This window comes from Rhinichthys klamathensis, unplaced genomic scaffold (assembly GCF_029890125.1).
Source record: "Rhinichthys klamathensis goyatoka isolate OS25496 unplaced genomic scaffold, OSU_Roscu_1.1 h1tg000054l_1, whole genome shotgun sequence".
NCBI lineage: Eukaryota > Metazoa > Chordata > Actinopteri > Cypriniformes > Leuciscidae > Rhinichthys > Rhinichthys klamathensis.
In genome coordinates this window covers 876,221-897,933 of record NW_026606599.1, presented here as the reverse complement: position 1 = coordinate 897,933, position 21,713 = coordinate 876,221, and the positions used below count along the sequence as shown (strand labels likewise).

The 21,713-nt window shown below is 39.9% G+C and overlaps 2 gene segments (V, D, J or C); one reads left to right on the top strand and one right to left on the bottom strand.

Annotated features, from left to right (window-relative positions):
- Positions 1-13,541, top strand: part of LOC130083217 (immunoglobulin lambda constant 7-like) — a 51,638-nt gene extending 38,097 nt beyond the window's left edge. The window contains 1 exon segment of the C gene segment in view: positions 13,008-13,541. Coding sequence covers positions 13,008-13,324 — 317 coding nt within the window.
- On the bottom strand, positions 8,895-9,614 carry LOC130083267 (immunoglobulin kappa variable 3-11-like). The segment is given in 2 exon segments: positions 8,895-9,407; positions 9,528-9,614. Coding segments are annotated over 2 exon segments (372 nt in total).
- Positions 13,542-21,713: the final 8,172 nt, after the last annotated feature.

Genomic DNA, 21,713 nt, shown 5'->3' with positions numbered 1-21,713 from the left:
ATATGTTAGCATTTCCATATTTTGGTATTAGAAGGGAAGGGATGCTGCTTTCACTACCAATGCTTAAAAACATCCCAAGCTAATGTTTGATGCGCAGAATTTATTGTGTGGTTTTCCTAACCCCCATTGGTAAATAGATTATCACGGTGGAATAGTTATGCTATGCCACTTTCATCAAAACCTATTAGCTATAGCAATGTCATGTCATTAAATACGATAAACAGTGATTCTGGAACTCCTTAAACCATTAAAAAACATATTACAGTATGTAACGTTAACCATATTCCGTCCGTTCGAAAAAAAAATGTGCACTAACTGTTCGTTTCAACAGCATTTGCCGTCAGGCAGGTAGCTAACATAAACATATTTTTGCTAGCCTAGAAATTACACCATTTGTACAAGACAAGTAGAGCTATTTTTATGCAGTGTAATTTATTACTTTACCACTATCTGGTATTTTTTTTTAACCTTCTCTTCCTTTCTCTTCTTTCTTTTCTGGCTTCCTGAAGCATAATTCCGCTTCATGATAACTCCCGAGGAGGTTTATATTTTGCCGGCAGCAGAGATCACGTTGGCTGGCTGCTGTCAGCGAATACTGAGAGGGGCCCCCTTGAGGGGGATTCCGATAACAGTGTCATTGGACTTTACTGCATTGACTATCAAAGGGGCGCTCACAGTTTGTCGTTGCATTTTATTCTTAAACAGTCGTTGTCTTGGGGCCCCAGTCCAGCTCGGGGCCCCAAGCAATTGCTTGGTTTGCCTGTCCTGTTCCGACGGGCCTGCCTACCCCAACCCCGTCCCTAAACCTACCCGTCACTGGGGTTAATACCATTTATGAGTCTTCCCCTACCATCCTAGGAAAAGAAATATCGCTCCACAGATGTAGATATAGATTTTGCTTCGTTTCGCTCGGACATTTAACGGCGTACACATACACGCAAAAGATTTCGGCGTGGACATACACGCGGATAGCTCAAAATGCGTATAGATAACACGCCACTTGAATTGAAAGTGGCGTGTATGTTTACGCAAAGTCATGATGTCATGTTGCACAGCACGTGAATTCATCAGTTTCTCCCGAAATACATGGCCTTTATAGTTACTTACACTGTGTGTCTGATATGAATGAAATCCGTCGGCAAATATATTTGAATGGGTTGTAATTGCTGCTTCCATAGACACCATTGTGTATTTTACAAGCTATAAATGTATTGTTTTGCTATAAATTATATGCATTTAAATGTCTGAAACCTAATATAAACATTATGTGGTTAAAAACACTGAATAGTTGTGATGTATGACAAGCGCTGAGCGCGTCCGTCTCTGGCTCAGCGCAGCCACAGCGCGAAAGCACAGTGTGAATCTGGCAGTTCTGTCACGTCACTGTACATTCGCTCTTGTGCTCAGCTGCTGCAGAGCTGCCGACATCAAAATTGCTGATGAGATGTAGAGGAAAATATCTCCTACGCCCCTTAGCCGTTCTACATCCACTGTAAAACACGGCTTTGCGGGGCTTATTGCTTAAGTGAAAAATTATAATGTTAGCCCCGCCCCTCCTCCCGATATCATCGTCCATCGCGATGTTTCACTGTACACATCGTCTGATGCCAAATTGGTAGACATTGCACAACCCTACAATGGTTTCAACATTCAGTTGTTACTTTTAACTTGAATGTGCCATTTCTATTTTATTTGACCCTTGATGTAACTTATTGGTATTAAATCATATTTTCGAAAAACAAGCAGTTAATTAAGAAATCACTAAATGAAGCACATTTTAGGTTACCTGATATTTTTTTTTTTACAGTGCTGCTAACTGTACAGTCTTTACCGAGAAATCCTATGAAAAATCATTTACAAAATCTTCTGCAGGACAGTTCAATTCTTTACAATAATAGAATATAGTATGAAAGAAAAGTAACCTGTTGCACTGAGATGGTTTGGGAAAACCATAAAGTGTTTTTGTACAGTCAATACATTGTGTACAGGAACCATTAAACCATCAAAGTTAAATGATTGTTTATTGCTTATGAATTTCCAATATTTTCTTTAGCAGGGGATTTCAAACCTTTTAATGGTAATGAGCCCTAAACAATACCCTTGTGAGATTCTTTATTTAGGCTTATTATAATATAATAAAATATAGGCCTAATATAACCTAAACAATACCCTTGTGAGATTCTTTATTTAGGCTTATAATATAATAAAATATAGGCCTAATATAATATAATATAAAAAACAAAACAAATTGAAGTATTTGAAGTGATATAATATATCAGTTTAAATGCTTCAATTTGTTTACATATTATATTATTATAATATGAAAACAAACTGAAGCATTTAAATAGATCTAATAGCTAAATATTTTCAAGAAAAGTGAATATGTGAACTCTTTTATAATCTAACCATCCCTGAAACTCCCCCACACACAAAAACATCTATTTAAACTAATGATGTATTTTGAGTTTGCACGCAGGTGGGTGTGTAATTGTTACCGTTCTGTGTCCATCAACCGTTATTTCCACCACTTTAATCAAACCACTCTTCTTTAAAACATGATGATGTGATTTTATTTCACATGTCAATGCGTTTCTCGTTGCCTCTCGTATTGAGCTATTGGGTCCGCACACACGACTCACTGCCAATCACACGCGCTCACATCGTTCTCTTTCTATGAAACCTGTAAACTGCATTCACCTGTTTTCACTTGGTTGACCAGAGCACTGAAATTATTTCTCACTTAAACTACAATCAAATGGATTTCCCCACACATTTCGCGTCAGTCCTCTGCGTGGCATTTTATTCTTTTCTGTGGGCCGCCGCTTCAGAAGTGCGCGGCCGCGCATGTGCGCAGCTTAGAGGGAACATTGTTTGTACTTTTGGTGAAAAATAAATGTAGCGAAGTTGAATACTTTATTTTTATTCTACTCAAGTAGGAGTAAAAGTACCATATTTTAATTATACTCAAGAAAGTAGAAGAAATCGAAAAATGTACTCAAGTACTGTAACGAAAGTATTTGTAACAGGGTTCTCAAGTTTTATCAAAAGCTTGGAGTGAGATCACATGCGGTTAGGGGAGGAGCCCAAGGGGAGGGGCCCCAGTGGAGCCCCGCCCCCCAATTTTACCCATTGTTCATAATTAACCAGCACAAATAAAAATTATAACAATTGGTAAATCTGATAAATGACAGAGCAATTCATCACATCAAATATACTCTTTAATGTTATATTTCAAAATTACTAAAATATAACAAATTGCTCCAAACAGTTTGGAAAAACAAATCTTTTTGCATTTTTCCCTGACATCTTTGAAAAATACAAATGCAATGGCAATGATTAATGTATGTTTTGACAGGATATAAAATATTACCCAGAGCACTCTGCCTTAATGTAGCCTTAATGTAACTAGAAAGACTATTAATACAGTATAATATATAATTTAAAATAAAATTCAATTCTTCAATAAACTTCATTCATTCCCATACCCACTAACATTTCCCTTAGCAATTGCTTCTGGCTTGGTTGCAAAGTAGTTGTAGAGTTTTTGACTGCATCAATAATAATGCATACAATTGGCTATATATTAAATGTTCTAGGCTAAAAATGTTAGACGAGCTTTCTTCCAACTTACCTTCTCCATCACGACCAATGATCACGACTGTGTTCGCGCGATATTGTTGGTTCCCTAGTAACGAACGTACGGTGGCCGTGTGTGTGCGTACGTTCGCGCCATGATGTCTATGGTTCGCGCGATGGCCGAGAATGTTCCGTCAACTTCCGTGTGTTCGCGCATCTATGTTGCCTAGTAACGAACGCAATCTGGCCGAGATACGGACGCGCTGGCGGCAGGAAACTTCACTTTGTGTGCCTGCGCCTCGTATACAACGTTATATAAAGCTTGCAAGACAACTTGGTTGGCATTGCCTTTTCAGCGTGAGAAATACATGGTGTGGCGTGTGAGCGTGTGAACTGGTTGAATTGCGTGTGTCTCACGGCCAATGCGTGAGACTTGAGGACCCTGTTGTAATTAGTTACTTTCCACCTCTGCATGTCTCTCTGCTAGCATTGCATGTACAAAAACACATTTTATCCCCCCACACCATATCAACCCTCCCATTTAGTGTTCCTTTATTAAATGTTTTTACAAAGCATTTATACATCACTTTCCCTTCGACTTCATTAAGATCTAAATTTTGCAGTCCGTTGAGGTCCAACAAAGGTCCTGACATTTCTTTTAAGTCTGGTGTAATCCCAAGTTTTGGAAATGGGTCTCTTATATCCAGAGTCACTTTTCCATTCTTAAAATCTTTTATTAAATTCAATTCTTCATTGGTTAGACTTGTTTTCCACATAACCACTATAGTTAGTGTGTGGCGCCTTGACCTCTGACCCAACAAAGTAGCTACTGCATTTATATCACTCATCTCAGGTCCAGCCACATTAACTATGTGCCTCAATGCCACAGTTTTAGAAGCACACAGTATCTGCGTAAGTCCCAGAACATTCTCACTTGCAATATCCATGCGAGCTCCTTTGATTAGAGGTTCTTCAAGTAACCAGTACAAAGAATTGGTCTCCTCCAGTCTGCAAACATTTAAAAGTCCCCACACTTTGAAAAGTTCACAATAAAATCGAGGTACTCCAGCCAATCGTAATTGTTTAGCATCCATTAGAAACAGCGCAGCATCCAGTCCAAGCGCATCTACTGTGTATAACATCGTTTTTGCCATCTTCCTCCACACCAGATCAACAGGACCAGTCAGAAATTTCTGAATAAACTGCAGACGAAAGGTAGCATGTCTGCTTGGTTAGTGCACCAAGCCTTGTCCTCCCTCTTCTTTCGGAAGAAAGAGCACACTTTGAGGAACCCAGTGTAAACAGTCCCAAAATAAATCACTAGAATGACCTGTAATCGGGACAGTAGTCCAGCAGGTGGATCTACACAAGATAATCTATGCCACAATGTAGAGGCAACCAAGTTGTTGATTATGAAATCTCTTCCTCTAAATGACAATTGTCAGTGAACCCATTTCCATTTTGTTCTATTTTTTTTAATCACCCCTTCCCATTTCTTTTGTTGGGTATTTACAGTTTTTCTCGATTGTTTAAACACTATAACCAGGCTTTTGAACTAAAATTTCAAAACTATAATGCCATTTATCAAAAAGCACACCCATTTCACTGAACTATGAACACTATTCCCCTGTTTTGACACATTAGTCAGATTTGTTGAACTGTCACAGCAAAACTCTACACACAAATCCCTTCATTTCTCATTGCCTACACCACGTGGTCATTTAGAAAGCACTAGCATTCAATATTGTTCACTCAAGTCAGCACAGCTTCAGCTCAGTTAGCACACAATTACCCAGGTGAAAACACTCAGAGTCAAAATTGAACACACATCAGTCATATCCTTCAATAGATAGATAAAAGGTTATACAATATTTTATAAAAGATAAAAATCAGTTTACTGAGTTTTGGAACAATGGATCCACAGAGAAATTAAGCAATAGGTCGAGGAGGGAGAGGAGGAGGAGGAGGAAGAGGAGGAGGAAGAGGAGGAGGAGGAAGAGGAGAAGGGGGAGGAGAAGGAGGAGGAAGGGCAAGGGCAAGAAGACAAGCAGTCTCAGATGAAATTCAAGCCACTTTAGTTGGCCATGTCCTTGTCCATGGTATGACTATGAGGGAGGCTGGGCAAAGAGTACAGCCAAATTTGAGTCGCTTCACCGTTGCCTCCATCATCAGAACCTTCAGGGAGGTGTGGTGGCAAACAAATTTCTATCACTGAATAAGAGACAAACATTTCCAATTGTCTTTGATGAGGTTTATGTTCTTGCAAGAAAAGGCCAGCAGTCGTACAGTCACACAGAGTGGCTGCAGAGTGTGACAGTGAAGGGAGGGTATCCTTTCTCCTTTATAGTCTTGACTCACAGAATGTTATCTTTCTAGGCCAATGATGGTATTTCAACCATATGTGGAACATTCTTAGACTTGTTCATCATATTGTATCCTTGAGTGGAGGCATGTACCAACACTCTTGTTGGTACATGGGGGGGAGGGATGGAGGGGGGACCACAAGCAACATGACTTACCAGTTTTGGAAATGTAGTTTTGAATTTATAGCACCAGTGTGTAAGACTATGTTGTAGTGTGTGTATTTTTGAGGGCTTGTGTGTCCTGTCTGAGGGCAAAAGTTTGGTTTTTCAGCAAGAGTGAATGGTTTTGAGTGTAGAGCTTCATTTTGACCTGAAAATAGGATGTTTGGGGAATTGGGTGAGACGTTATGGATTTGTGTTTACTGTTTTGAGAATACGAGGCATAGTTTCAAGAAATGTGTTTAAGCAATCGAGAAAAACTGTAATATCCAGTTGTTCAGTTTACTATTTGCCACAACTTAAGGCTATTTTCGATTCTCTGGTTATTTTAAATTTTTACCTTCAAACAAATCTGTATTTTAATTAGACGCGTTCCTACTTCATCCTACTAAAAGTATTGCAATTTAAATTTTAAAGCACTTAAGTGTAGCGCTCTCCAAACAGCTAGTTTCGATTTGTCCCATTTTCTGATTATTTGCTTTTGCTGTGCTAATTGCTGGGCCGAGACAGCAACTGTAAAACAGATATAAACTAGAGGAGACTTAGGACAAGGCCGGGACACCCTGTCTCTGCCCAACCAGCTGGATGTAAACTAATCTGGCTTCAAGAAAGGGCATTCAACCGAGTCTGCATTACTGTCGGTCACAGAAGCCCTGCGGATCGCAAAAGCTGCTTACAAATCATCAGTTCTCATTCTCCTGGATCTGTCTGCTGCCTTCGACACTGTGAACCATCAGATCCTTCTGTCCACCCTCTCATCACTGGGCATCACAGGTACTCCTCTCCACTGGTTTGAGTCCTATCTCACAGGTAGGTCCTTCAGGGTCGCATGGAGAGGTGAGGTATCCAAAGCACATCAACTGACCACAGGGGTTCCCCAGGGTTCAGTTCTTGGACCGCTCCTCTTCTCCATTTACACCACATCACTGGGACCCATCATACAGGCACATGGTTTCTCTTACCATTGCTATGCTGATGACACCCAGCTCTACCTCTCATTACAACCAGATGATCCCACAGTAGCTGCACGGATCTCAACCTGTCTGGCGGACATCTCGGCATGGATGAAGGAACATCACCTGCAGCTCAACCTGGCAAAGACTGAGCTTCTCATCCTCCCTGCCAATCTGTCTCTACAGCACGACTTCACTATCCAGCTAGATTCTTCCTCATTCACCCCATCAAGGTCAGTCAGAAATCTAGGAGTAATCTTTGATGATCAGCTGACCTTCACAGACCACATCACAAAGACAGCTCGATCATGCAGGTTTGCACTGCACAACATCAGGAAGATCAGGCCTTTCCTAACTGAGCATGCAACACAACTTCTCGTCCAGGCCCTGGTTATCTCTAGGCTTGATTACTGCAATGGTCTTCTGGCTGGACTTCCATCATGTGCAACTAAACCTCTACAAATGATCCAGAACGCTGCAGCTCGTCTTGTCTTCAACGAGCCCAAAAGGGCCCACGTCACTCCTCTGTTCATCTCTCTGCACTGGCTACCACTCGCTGCTCGCATCAAGTTCAAGGCGTTGACACTTGCTTACAGATCGACCACAGGCTCAGCTCCGTCCTACTTCCACTCACTACTACGCGTCTACGTCCCTACCAGAAGCCTACGATCGGTCAATGAGCGACGGCTCGTGGTCCCATCACAGAGAGCCTCAAAATCACTCTCCAGACCATTCTCATTCACGGTTCGCTACTGGTGGAATGATCTCCCACCCTCATCCGGAAAGCAGAATCCCTGACAGCATTCAAAACACAGCTGAACACTCATCTCTTCCGTGAGCACTTAACCTTATAAAAAAAAAAAATAATAACAATTATTTGTTTTTCCTTTAATCCTCCCTTGTCTGGCTTATGCTACTCTGAGCAGAGCCTGAACTTTTTATTTTGAGAAATTCTTGTGTTGTTTTTGCCTCTTCATGGTGACTCGCTTGCTTTAGTCCTCAGTTGTAAGTCGCTTTGGATAAAAGCTAAATGACTAAATGTAAATATAAATGTATTAAGTTGCTGTAAAACGTTTCATTTTCATATAGCTAGTCATGCTTCATTATGCACACATACTTCTCAAGATTTGTTAAACATCGTTTTCTTGAAAGTATTGCTTTAACTGTGTACAAACATCTGATAAACGTTTGTTTAAAAAAAAGTGCGGATTCACTCGTAACCAAATGCAACATAGATGTTTCCTAAATGTGTGTTTAATATTTGACAGGGGACATTTTACAGACGTACAGTATGGCAGATGAAACTCTTAAAAATACATCTTCCAGATGAAAACACACCAGATAGCCGTGTGTGTGTTGTGTGTGTGCTATAATGTCATCCATTTGGCCTAAGCTTTTGTCAACACTTTACATTACACACACAATTGCTTATTCTACTAATTTACATAAAGATTTACATAACTGAAGTTAATTTTTAGATTGTATTTGTCTATGATTTATAGCCTTTTGATCACATAAATGACAGATCTAACAAAATCTAGTTTGGATGTAACAGGGACCGATGAACACACACAGCCTTAGATGCTGCAATCAAAGGTTTTGAGTAAGTATACTATAGAAAATAATTATAAAAAAAAAACATATATTTGTTGTCATAATGTTGTCATTTTAACGAGAGTTATTAGAGCAGTTTTTGATTCTTGATTTCTGATCACTTGTTGCAGAGCTTGTGTGGCGGAGCCGAGTCTGCAAGGCAAAGTAGCGGACACACGTGTACAAAAATAAAAATACTAATAAATAAATATAATTAATGATTTTGTTACTACTAATGCAACAGTTAATGACTATGTAAATTGAGTAATTAAAATGAGTTACTACCGATAAATGTAGATTTTTAAAGTCTTTAGAAACTTTGAACTAGACATTGATATTGTGTAGTTTGTGCTCCTCCATCAGCAGCTGCAGTTTCTCTCAGCTGTATCAGTGCAGTCACTGTGACGTCTGACTGACAGAGGTTTTTGTACGACTCTTTATCACTGTGTGAACACATACTGACTGGGAATGTGTAAACTCTGACAGTAATAATCTCCTGTATCTTCAGTCTGGACTCCACTGATGGTCAGAGTAAAATCACTGCCAGATCCACTGCCACTGAATCTAGAGTGAGTTCCAGTATAACGGTTTGATGTAATATATATGAGGAGTTTAGGAGCTTCTCCAGGTTTCTGTGAGTACCAGTGTAAGTAACTACCACCATGCACATCACTGCTGGTTTTACAGTTTATTCTGACTTCTTCTCCTGGTTGAACTGCTGATATTGATGGACTCTGAGTTACAGTATACTGTCCTCTACACTCTGAAAGAAAACACAAACAAAAATGAAAATTATATATATGATGATATACAGTATATGATAAATATATATATTACATTTTAAGAGAATTCATATTTATTGTAAAAACTGTATTACACAAACCTTGAATAAACAGTGCAATGGTCCAGATGAAGATGATGATGTTGTTCATAGTTGTAGTTTAGTCTTGTGTGATGATGAAGAGTGTGTTGTGTTCTGCTCTCAGTCATGAAGTGTTAAACTCACAGCACTATAAACACTCTCAGAGCACTGAAGCATGTGCTGACAATGCAAAGAAGTGGGCAGGATTTACAACAGCTTGTGCTGAGAACAAACTCATATACACTAGAGTTACACAATCATGACTTTATTTAGTATGTTTATTGTGACTCCTGAGACACTGAGGATGTGCAGATGAACGTCCATCTCTGTGTCCATATTCAGTCATGTGACCATCATCACTGCTACACTTCCACTAGATGAAGCGCCATCACTAAAGTAAGATCATGAATCATGAGTGTGTTCAGAAAGTATCAGGACTGATTGTGAATCTCTAATCAGAGTTCATGGTGTCACTCCATCTATCATGAAGCCTCATGTGTGTCTGAAATCATCAGATGGAGAAGAAACAGGCTGTTAAAGATGGACACATATTAGAGCTTGTTCACGTTTCATGATCTTGTGTGGAGATTCAGCAGAGCCGATCCGCCCTATACGCTCACTACGCAAGCTGCGTAGGGCCCCGCAAATTACTCAAGGCCCCGCCTCCCCCTCGTGTCATAGCGCGTCAATTAATGTTTACAACATCAATGACAAAATGAAGCGAAACTATCCTTCTGGTCACAAAAAGAGGGGGGAAAAACATGAGTGAATTGCGGAAACAACAATCAGGTAAACTTGTGTTCTCTCCTCTCCAAGTTTGATGTCAGCAAAGTAAAGTTAAGTTTATGTGCATTTCTATTGTGTTTTTTAAAGTGCAACGGCTCGGAAAAGATAACCGCGTCGCGTGTGTTATCATACGTTCATATGCGCGTGCACGAAATGAAACGCGCATTTTTCAAGCAGAAATATATGTGGAGAGAGACCAGACATACTGTAGCCTACAATATTTGGGCCTGAATGATGACACTCCTCATCAAATTACACATTATACATACTTTTAAAACAAGACACTGATTATCTAGTCTCAGTCAATGTGTAGTTAAAAACTCTAAACAACTGCTTATGCAAGATGGAAAGCAATGTATTGACAATTTGACATTGATTGACTATTGATTTATAGGCTATATTGAATTTAAAATGTTGATTAGCTGGACATACTGGTCAATATGGATGCACATCCCTCAGTAAATAATAACCATAAATCAAGAATTGCTTCAACATGCATACTAAAACAAACCTTTAACATATGGCAAGCCATTTTAGCTTTTATTCATTCACAGTTTATGCATTTTTTATATCAAGAATTCATTTTTTTTTTTTACTATTTGCAATGTGAATTCTTGATTATTTTTTACTAGTAGGGCCCCTTAGTTACATTTTTATCTACCAATGTCTATTTCTGATATCAGGAATTACATGTTCACTTGTACAAAAGTTAATTCTTGATTTCAATGATGTCATCACTCACAGGGATTATTGATATCTGCAACACAATATTCACTTGTTATCTTAATATTCTATAGAAAATACTCTATTCAATAAATATCATTCTGTTCTATATTATTGTACTTATTCTTTGACTGTTTGGTTTAAAGGAGGGAGGATTGTATTGGGAGAACTGAAGTGTCAGGTGTGACTGTGGCAATGGCAAATGGTTTACATAGCTCACGGCTTCACGGGTCAGGTAGAGGGCCCCTTAGCAGAATTTAGCTTAGGGCCCCAGGGAGGTCAGGATCGGCACTGAGATTCAGAACCAGTCCAGATACTTTTATAACACACCTTGAATATGAAAACATGCTTGACTGTGTAGAACATGCAAAACACCTTTTATATCTTCATTGTCACACTTTCTATTGACTTTGGCTCTAATATTCAATAAAGTCATTATTTGAACAGATTCTCACTGAAGATTGAAGTGTGAAGCTGCAGGTTTTTCTGTCAATCATGATGATTGATCTGCATATGAAGAACAGAAGCATCATTATGAGAAACTCCACAACATCATCCATGATCAAAGAGGTCAAAGGTCACCTCAGAGGTCACAGCTCATCACATATATTTCTTTAAACAGTGTTATATCAGAAAGCATTTAGTCAAATCTGAATGAGTGAGTGTTGAGAAGAGCTGAGGATCTTCTAATATCAGTGTGTTGAAGTGTTGTTTCTCTCTCTCTGCTGGAGTGTGTGTTCACTCGAGTGGAATAGAGGTTTTTGTACGAGCGTTTCATTAGATTGTATCACTGTGGTGGACATTCGGTGGAGGAACTAAACTGGTGATCGGTAAGTCTGTTTGATTTAATCACCTAATAAAAAATACAATTTAGATTTCAGAAAGTGTTTTACAGTTGAAACAAGAAGAACAATTTTTTATAAAAATGATTATTATATATTGTGGCAAACTTTACTTGAAGCCTTTATGTATGATACATTATAAAGTTATCAATAATGTAGATTTTAATGCCTTATATATTTTAATAAATAACTGTAACCAAAGTTACAAATGCATTATAATATTTGCAAACTCCTTGTTTCGTCCGAAATTATTTGTTTATCGTGTGTTTAGTGTATTGTACATTTTTGAAGGTGTAACAATGAATATATAATATTATGTGTTAAAACGGCGGTTACAATTATTGATGAGATCATACATGCATTATAATGTGTTTTAACGAGGCTTAATTTATGTATTAAAAATACTTTTAAAATGCAATATATATAAAGCCTTTAGGAAAGGTTTTACTAATATTGTTGTAGAATTATTTCATCTAAAACAATGATATTGTCATGTTTATACATTCAGAAGAACGGCATTATTTCTTTCAACAACAAAAAAATTCTAACATATTTCCATAATGAGTTTATTCAGTTTATTACGTTTGTTTTGCCTTCATTTATTTCTACACGGAGTTCATATTTAGTTCATCTTTTATTGTAGAAATCATACATGTAAAAAGAGATTTGACATCAGAATGTAAATGTTGCTACTTTCTGTAGTTCAGTCAATGATACTGAATCTCTTTTGCTCATGTTGTGCTTATAATTCAGTGCTTTATAATACAAACACAATTTATTTATGTGTTTTAACATAATTAAATTGTGTTTTAATTCTGTTTGAAATTGAGTTACATTTCAAGTTGATTATCTCAAAATTGAAGATTTTTATGTTCAGAGTTAATAATTGCTGGAATTAAAGCATTCTGTGTATTACAATGTTTAGTTTGATTCATGAGGTTTGATTTAAATGAATATAGTGATTGTGTAGTTTGTATATTGTATATATATATATTGACTGTAGTGAAGCTGAATGGCATGAAGGATCAGATGCTGGAGATTTGTCCTGCATTCCTCATGTCTGCTGCTTCAGTCCTGTTGAAATGCTGTGAATGTGCAGTGCAGTGTGTTGTGTGTGTGTTTGTGAATGTGTTGTGTTTGTCTCCTGCAGCTGGTCCCACAGTGAAGCCCTCAGTGTCTCTGCTGCCGCCCTCTTCTCTGCAGATCTCTGGAGACTCAGCCGCACTGCTCTGCCTGCTCAGCTCTTACTCTCCACAGGGGGCGCTGGTGAGCTGGACACTGGACGGGTCAGAGGTCACCGAGGGGGTTCTGACCAGCGCAGAGAGCCAGCAGGACGGCCGCTACAGCCGCAGTAGCGTCCTGACCCTCAGCAAAGCACGCTGGGAAGAGGGAGAGCTGTACGTCTGCAGAGTAACACATGATGGAGCTCCTCATGAGGTCTCGTTCCACAAGAGCTCTGAGTGCTGATGTTTCTCTCCTGAAGATGAGCCGTATCTGAGTGTCCTGTGTCAGGCAGGATTCACATGAGTCTAGTGCTGCAGCTGTAGTGCTTTACAACTCCATACTGAAAGAGTGTGTGTGTGTGTGTGATCTTTCAATCTGTGTGTGTGTGTGTGTGTGTGTGTGTGATCTTTCAATCTGCTGTGTTTGCTGCAACATTCAATAAAGCTTCTCAACAAGTTCACTTTGTGTCTGACAACATCATTCAACTAACAGATGAAGATGCAGGAGCTTTTCAGAAGGTTGGTGTCGCAGTAAATGTCAAATAAAGCTCTTGGGGTTTGAACATGGTCTCTGGAGACAGAGCTGCTCTATTCTGAGAGATCACAATCACTCCACCCTGACAATGCAAATGGGCTTTTCAGTCTCACTCTCTGATTGGTTACATGATCTGGACTGGAACACAACAGTTTCACTTCTGCAAAAGAAGGTGCTGGTATTTAAATAATAAAAATATAACAAAAATAATTTAAGTGACTGAATGCAGTGTGTTCAGTTTGATTGACAGGGATCATATATTACACCTAAAACATGATGATCATATTAAAACACTGACTCATTCTCTTCATAAACACAAGATTGATGTTGATTGTAATTGACCCTTCGCTAAGCCCCGCCCTCCTTAGTTACTGTTGCTACGCCTGTCAAGCTTTCACGGCTGCCACGTCTATTACAGTGTGAATGCACCGGTGTCAGACATTCCCAAGGAGATATTTAGTCATTTTTGGCGAACAAGTGAAATATCTGAGAGAGCAAGACAAAAGGGACAGCAGTATGCATTCGAGGGATATATCCACGACATAATATGCAACCGATTAGAGAATAATTTCATCAAAATTGAAGCTAAAGCCTATAACGTTAGGCCCCAGCGCAAGCAGCAGCCGCCTCCTTAGCAGACCATTCAAATGGGAAACACACAAATTGAAAAGATATGTTCATGCACAGCAGAGTAAGTGAAATGTAAAAATAATCTAATATCAAATCAATTTAAATCAAACAGTTTATCCATCAATCTAACACCGGGAGAGCCGCGATCGGATTGGGTCAAAGATACAGGGGTAAAGTTAACGTTAGTAGGCCGTCCGCCGTCGATTAACACAATGCTGAAACATATTTTAAAGTATGTCAGTGAGCCTCCGTCTTGCCTTTAATCGTCTTATTTTACGTTCAAATATATGCATTAGGAACAAAGAACCGCCATTATTTCCAAGCAATAGGCGTTTTTTTTTTTGTTAATCCTGTCGACTGTCCCCCCCTGGTTTCACTATCTTCAGAGCCGACAGGTCAGTCAAACTTTCTCACAAATCTAAGGGAGGGGGTATTTCTCTCATGATAAATCAGCGCTGGTGTAACAACTCAACAATCCTTCATCGTCACTGCTCTCCTGATCTTGAATTTATCAGTTTGAAATGCAGACCATATTACCTTCCGAGAGAATTCACTTCGATTATACTAATCGGCGTATATGTTCCACCACAAGCCAACGCTAATATAGCTATTAGCGATCTCTCCCAACACATTTCGTCTGTTGAAAACTCCAACCCTGATACGTCTGTCATCGTGTTAGGGGATTTCAACCACACAAACCTGTCATCCGAACTCCCAAACTACAAGCAACAAGTCACCTGCCACAGCAGAGAAAGCAAAACACTGGATCACTGCTACATCTCAGTTTCAGATGCTTACCGGGCATTCCCGGAGGCTCCACTTGGGAGGTCTGACCATGCCGTGTTGCTTCTCATTCCGAAGTACAGACAAAAACTTAAATCCATTAAGAAAACATCCAAATCTGTCAGGTCTTGGTCCACAGATGCCATTGAAAAGCTCCGAGGGTGTTTCGATTGCACTGATTGGGACATATTCAGTGCAGCTTGTGACTCCCTCGACGAACTCACTGATACTGTGACGTCATATGTCAAGTTCTGCGAGGAAATGTGCATCCCCACCAAAACAGTGACTTTTTATGGTAATAAAAAACCATGGTTCTCCACAGAATTACATCTCTTATGTAAGGAAAAAAACTGGGCATACAAAAATGGAGACAAGAGTCAATATAGAACTGCCAAATATAAACTACGCGCTGCAGTAAGGAGAGCAAAGCGCAATTATGGAACGAAACTGGAGCAACAATTTTCATCAAGCAGCTCGAGATTAATTTGGAAAAATCTTAAGGACATGACGGATTACAAAAAATGCCCCAGCACCGCTCTTAATAATGATCCAGGGTTCCCAGACATATTAAATAACTTTTATGCAAGATTTGGGAAACCTACCCCATCAGTCATTCCCCCCGACCCCATTCCAACACCACCCTTCTGCATCCAGGAGGATGAGGTGAGAACAACATTTAGGAGGCTCAAGATCGGGAAAGCAGCAGGGCCGGATGAGATTAGTCCTGCTTTACTTAGTCATTGTGCAGTGCAATTGGCGCCTGTATTTTCCACCATTTTTAACATCTCATTAAGCCAATGTTCAGTCCCACAATGCTTTAAGAGCTCCATCATTATTCCTGTGCCAAAGTCCTCAAAGACCACTTGCCTTAATGACTTCAGACCAATTGCCCTAACATCGGTGGTAATGAAGGCATTTGAACGGATTATTCTGGCATACCTGAAATCTTGCACTTCCTTGCTGATGGGCCCATATCAATTTGCCTACCAAGCCAACCGGTCCGTGGAGGATGCAATCAGCATAACACTCCATCATACTTTGCAACATCTTGAATCACCAAACACCTACACACGCATCCTTTTCATAGACTTTAGTTCCGCATTTAATACTATCAGCCCACCTAAACTCTTCACAACACTCCTGGACATGAACATTGACCCAGCCATCTACCACTGGATAAGGAGCTTCTTGTGGAATAGATCACAGAGGGTGAGGGTTAATAACATAACCTCACACCCTCTCTCCCTTAGTACAGGAGCTCCTCAGGGCTGTGTTCTCTCCCCTTGGCTCTTTTCCCTTTACACAGCATATTTTGCATCCATGGACACTTCAGTTAAAACAATAAAGTATGCGGACGACACAACCATTGTAGGCCTCATCTCAGAAAACGATGAAACCCAGTACCGCATGGTGGTGGATCAAGCGGTAAACTGGTGTTCGAATAATGACCTTCAGCTTAACACTGCCAAAACCCAGGAACTAATTATTGATTTTAGACGTAGGCCATCTCCCAAAACACCCATACATATAAACGGTAACCCAATCACCATCACTGATTCCTTTAAATTCCTAGGAACACACATTAGCAATAACCTGAAGTGGACAACTAATACTAAACACATCATTGCAAAAGCTCAGCAAAGGCTTTATTTCCTCAGGCAGCTTAAAAAATACCGGATCAAACATCAGCTCCTTGTTCTGTTCTACTCTGCTATTATTGAATCTATCATTACATTATCAATGACAGTATGGTATGGGAGCACAGACCGCCAAACAAAGAAAAAATTACAGCAGATCGTCAACAAAGCATCCAAGATTATAGGAAAACCATTGCCCTCAGTCGATTGCCTTTATACACATCGGACTGTTAAGCGAGCAAAGAAAATCATCTCCGATCCCTCACACCCTGCTCATCACCTCTTCCAGCTCCTTCCTTCAGGGAGGCGCTACAGGTCATTCTCTACCAAGACCAAACGTTTCACAAACAGTTTTTTTCCCATAGCCATCAGGACTCTGAACTCTTCTCTCTAGTTTAGTAGTCTATACACTATGCACGGTCACTTAACCACTGTATCTTGCACTGTCACTTGTTGTGAAATGTATTGTCGATCTGTTGTTTGTAATGCATACACATGATGTAGTGCTTAAACATACTGTACCGAAAACGAATTCCACCGGCATTGTCGTGTGGCTAAATAAACAATCTATCTATCTATCTATTTAGTTGTGAATGGGTCTCCCACACTGCTTGATCCACACCCGGGATTTCTCCCCTTTGGCTTTTAGGTTTCGGGAAGAGAAAAAATGCCACCCCACCGTCCAAACTTTTAGAATACCGGGTATCAGATTTGCACAATCCATACGCACAACGCGTCGGCATGTTTGCCTCGCTCGAAAGCTTGACAGACCTCCCGCGCCTAGTTACGGTTGCTAAGCCACGATTGGCCAGTGGCGGTTTTCGGGCGTGGCTTAGCGAAGGGTCAATTATATAGTGTTATTAGTGTTTGAAATACAATCATAAATCATTCTTCAAACCTGGACTAAACACTGCCAGAGTCAAGAGGAAGATGATGCTGAAAGTCATGTTTGTTGGTTGATGAAGAAGAGCTCTTGATCATGTCATGTTCAGTTCATAGAGCTATAAACACATGCAGAGTGAAGCATGTGCTGATCATATAAAACACCCTCTGAATGCAAAAGCTGCTGTAGACTGTGAGCTCACGACGAGACCGAAGAGAGATCAGGACGAGATACAGACTCACCTCAGACTCATCAGAGTCAAACAGCTTTACTGACAGGGTTAAAGAACGGCTTTACATGGCCGAAGCACAGTCACATTAAATATACTCACATACACACTTACACACAAATACACACAGGTAAAAAAATATATATACGGAGTTCAGTCATGAAACTCTAGATCAGTGTTTCCCCAACAATGTCTCTCTAATCTGACACACATTTCAGGTGTTGGAGTCTCTACTGATGAGCTGATGAGATGAATCATGTGTGTTTGATTAGAGAGACTTACAGAATATGCACAGTTGGCGTCTCCAGGACTGGCACAGGCTTTTACTGTCACGGTTCATTGATCCGTGAGTTCATTTTGGATTTCTGTTGGTGTGTTTGTAGGTGTGGTTCGGTGTGTGTTAACGCTTGTTGGTTGCCAGGTAACCAGCTGATTACTCAATCAGGCTTCAGCTGCAACTAATGTTTACTGCTTGTCAGCTTGTATAACCATTTTTCTTTTCTCCTCTGTTTGGCGTGTATGTGGTGTGTGTGGAGAAAGTGTTTATTTTAGGAGCTGCGGCCTTTTTGGCTTAGGGAATTGATCGTTCCTCTCCCTGTTTTGGTGGTGGTGTCTACTCCGTGTGCCGTGACTGATCACTTCACTGGGGCTCTTGTGTTGTGAGTGTGAGTGTGAGTGTGTAGTGTGTAGTGTGTGTGAGGGGGACTTAATGTATCTTTTGCGAGGGCATCTCTAACTAGAGGCCGCAGCTTTCTTTCTGTGAACATTGTACTTGTATTTGATTGTTTGAGGCTTGTCCCCTTTCTGTGTCTGGGTTTTGTCATTATACATTATAATAAACTAATGAAATTCCCAGGGTGGTGTAGTCTAGATCAAAACATATAGTGTTATTTGTCCTTGGGGATGCCACATATATACACTGTAAATGTTAAAAGCACTTTAGTACATGTAATTTTGTTTAATTAAATTACTGCATAACTGTCCCTGCTGTAGGACATTGCTTAGAAAAAAGTTTCTCTTTCAAACGTATGCATTAGTCTAATCAAAAAAGCAAATTTGAGTCATTGATTATGTGAACTCATTTTGGATGGTAACCACACACAGGAGTCTTTTGTTTTTATATGTGAGTTTTATTATTTAAATAGAAGGAATACATGTTTAACAGCCCAAATATTAAACATTTAAGGTATCTATCCTTGGAGACAGATCCGGAAGAGATCTGTCATCATTTACCATAAATGGGCAAGTAAGTGTGACGATCTGTTCAGCTGGGTTGTCATTGGCTGTGACATCATCGCAGAACTCGCTGTCATTGGACTATATTTTAACCCATATAAAACAGCGCTTCATGTTACAAAGTATGTTTTGGTGTTATTATTATGTTAGTTATACATTAAGTTCACTATAAAGTGTCTCTATGTTGTGAAAAATTCCCAACCCTAACCATTTCTGTACATTTCAATGAACTACAGCATCACGTTTCCTGTTCTATTGATAGAATGACAGAGATATGTTGGTAATGTAGTTTAAAAAGTTTAGTAATGAAACAAATGTTAAATAAATAATATTGTTAATGGACAACTGGATATCTAAATATGTTAATTGTACAAACCTTTATGACATATATGAGGGACAGGCTGAAATGTGATATTTCTGTCAGGGGTTGGGGTAGAGGAGATGAGCCGAGGACTCAAGTACAGAGGAATAAGGGTTATTTATTAATAAAAATAAAGCAAAATACAAAAACTACCCCGAAGGGGGAACGACACGACACGAGGGGTACATTCAACGTACATACGACGACGAAATGTTTTATAAACAAGGTTCGGGAGGAGCAGGTGCAGATGATTAACCCAATCAGCACAGGTGGAGATCAATCAGTAATCAACTCAGGACAAGTTAAATAACAGCATAACACTCCTTTGATTCCTTGACAGTTAATCAGCATCCCACCTCCACCCCATCTCCTCACTTCGGGCAGAAATTCCGAGTTCAGAGCCCTCCACCCGGACAGCACGCCAAGTACGCATAGCCCTCACCATAATAATTATATCTAGATGTGAACTCGTGAAACAGCACAGGACTCAAAACTAGTGATGGCGAGATGAAGCTTCATAAAGCATTGAAGCGTTTCATCCAATTGGTTCACTCATGTGCTGAAGCTTCATGGTGCTTCATTTGCTCTATTGTGCCATCAAGTGGACAATAAATGTAAAACGTGCAGTGTGATTATAATGACACTATGGCTTTGGTGTCTGAAGCATTGAATGAATTGAATGAAGAAAAATAAGCTTGAATAGATCGCTAACAAACTCGCAAAGTCCCAAGTCCACAAAATGTGAGGGGGAATCTATTGCATTTTGCTGGCCCTTATATTTCAAATAGACCGCCAAACCGCGAACCACTTCCTGAAGCAGTCACGTGGCACAGGCGGCTCGCGAGGCTTCAAACGTCACCACATACGTCACCGACACAAGCCTCGATACGCGCTTCACAGAAATCATCCCGGATTACTCGACACACGCTTCGAAGCCTCGATACGGGAGGACACATCACTACTCAAAACACAAGGAGAAAAAATAGGGGTTTTCTCCGTTTAACCTTGCCTCGCAAACCCCTCGTTATTTGACATAATCAAGATTATTGATATAACATGCAATTAAACCTTGAACAATAATGCAATTTTGACAACCTGAAGATACGTCATAAAAATAGAAAACACAACCAGATCAGTGCTTAGCATAACAACCAACCAAACCTCACTAAACATGAAAAAAGAAAACAGTAAAAGACAATAGTAAAAAAAAAGAGAAAAAGAAGAAAAGAAAGAAAAATTTAGGATCGTAAAGTACAGTAGAAAACTATAACATAAAAGTTTTTTTGAGGGGAGACCTCCCCCAGGTTTTATGGGGGCCACCTTCTTTAAACACACCCGAAAAAGGTGCATAAACACTTACCAGAACTGTTACAAAACGTGGTAGGGACCATACCTGTCAACACTCCCGTTTTTCCGGGTTTCTCCCGATTTTTAGCCCTATCTCCCAGACCCCTCCCAGTTTGTTATTTCTCCCTGGAAACTCCCGTAATTTGCATGGCCCAAACTCCTTTATGAATAATCGGACCAATATGTTTGTCTAATGTTGACCAGTTGCCAGATCTTGTATTAAATGCATTATATTCACACAATTAGGGGTGTAACGGTACATGTATTCGTATTGAACCGTTCCGGTACGAGGCTTCCGGTTCGGTACGCATACAAACCGAACGATTCCTTGGACCATTTTTCCTGCCGACAAAATCCGCGCTGGCGCGACGGCACAACCACCACAACGCTGCGCAACATCAAATGGCAAACGTAATGAAAGCGGAACGAAACTGCGCTACTCGTTATATTGTGCTTCACGGACCGTTTATCAGTTCGGACCAGCAACATCTGTGCAGCGCGAGCTGATCTTGATCAAGCGACACCGTTACAACAAAGCGCTAAGAGATCCAGTGAAGAAAACAGTTGAATTCGCCACAGGAGTAATAACATCGCTGCGAGATCTAGTGAGAAGCATTCACATTTCTCTGTTATTAACCGTAGATCTCTATTAGATCAAACAGCGCTGACGTGGAAACCAGGAGAAACATTGTGCCGTGAATGATCTAGTTATAGGCTTCAAGTCCACAGATCAGCAACATTCACCATGGGTTTAATATAGTAACACTAACTGTAACCATGGAAGTTTGGCTGGAATAGTGAAATGCTTTCAAGTACTTCACACATCTTTTCCCAGCACTTCATAACTCGAATATTATCTAAATATTATATATATATAAATATAGGCCTATATTTAAATGTTATTTTTAATGTGATGACCAAAACATTATTTGTTCATCCTTCAAAGATGAACCTGAACGTTTCAAGATGTAGGAAAACTCAAACTTATTTAA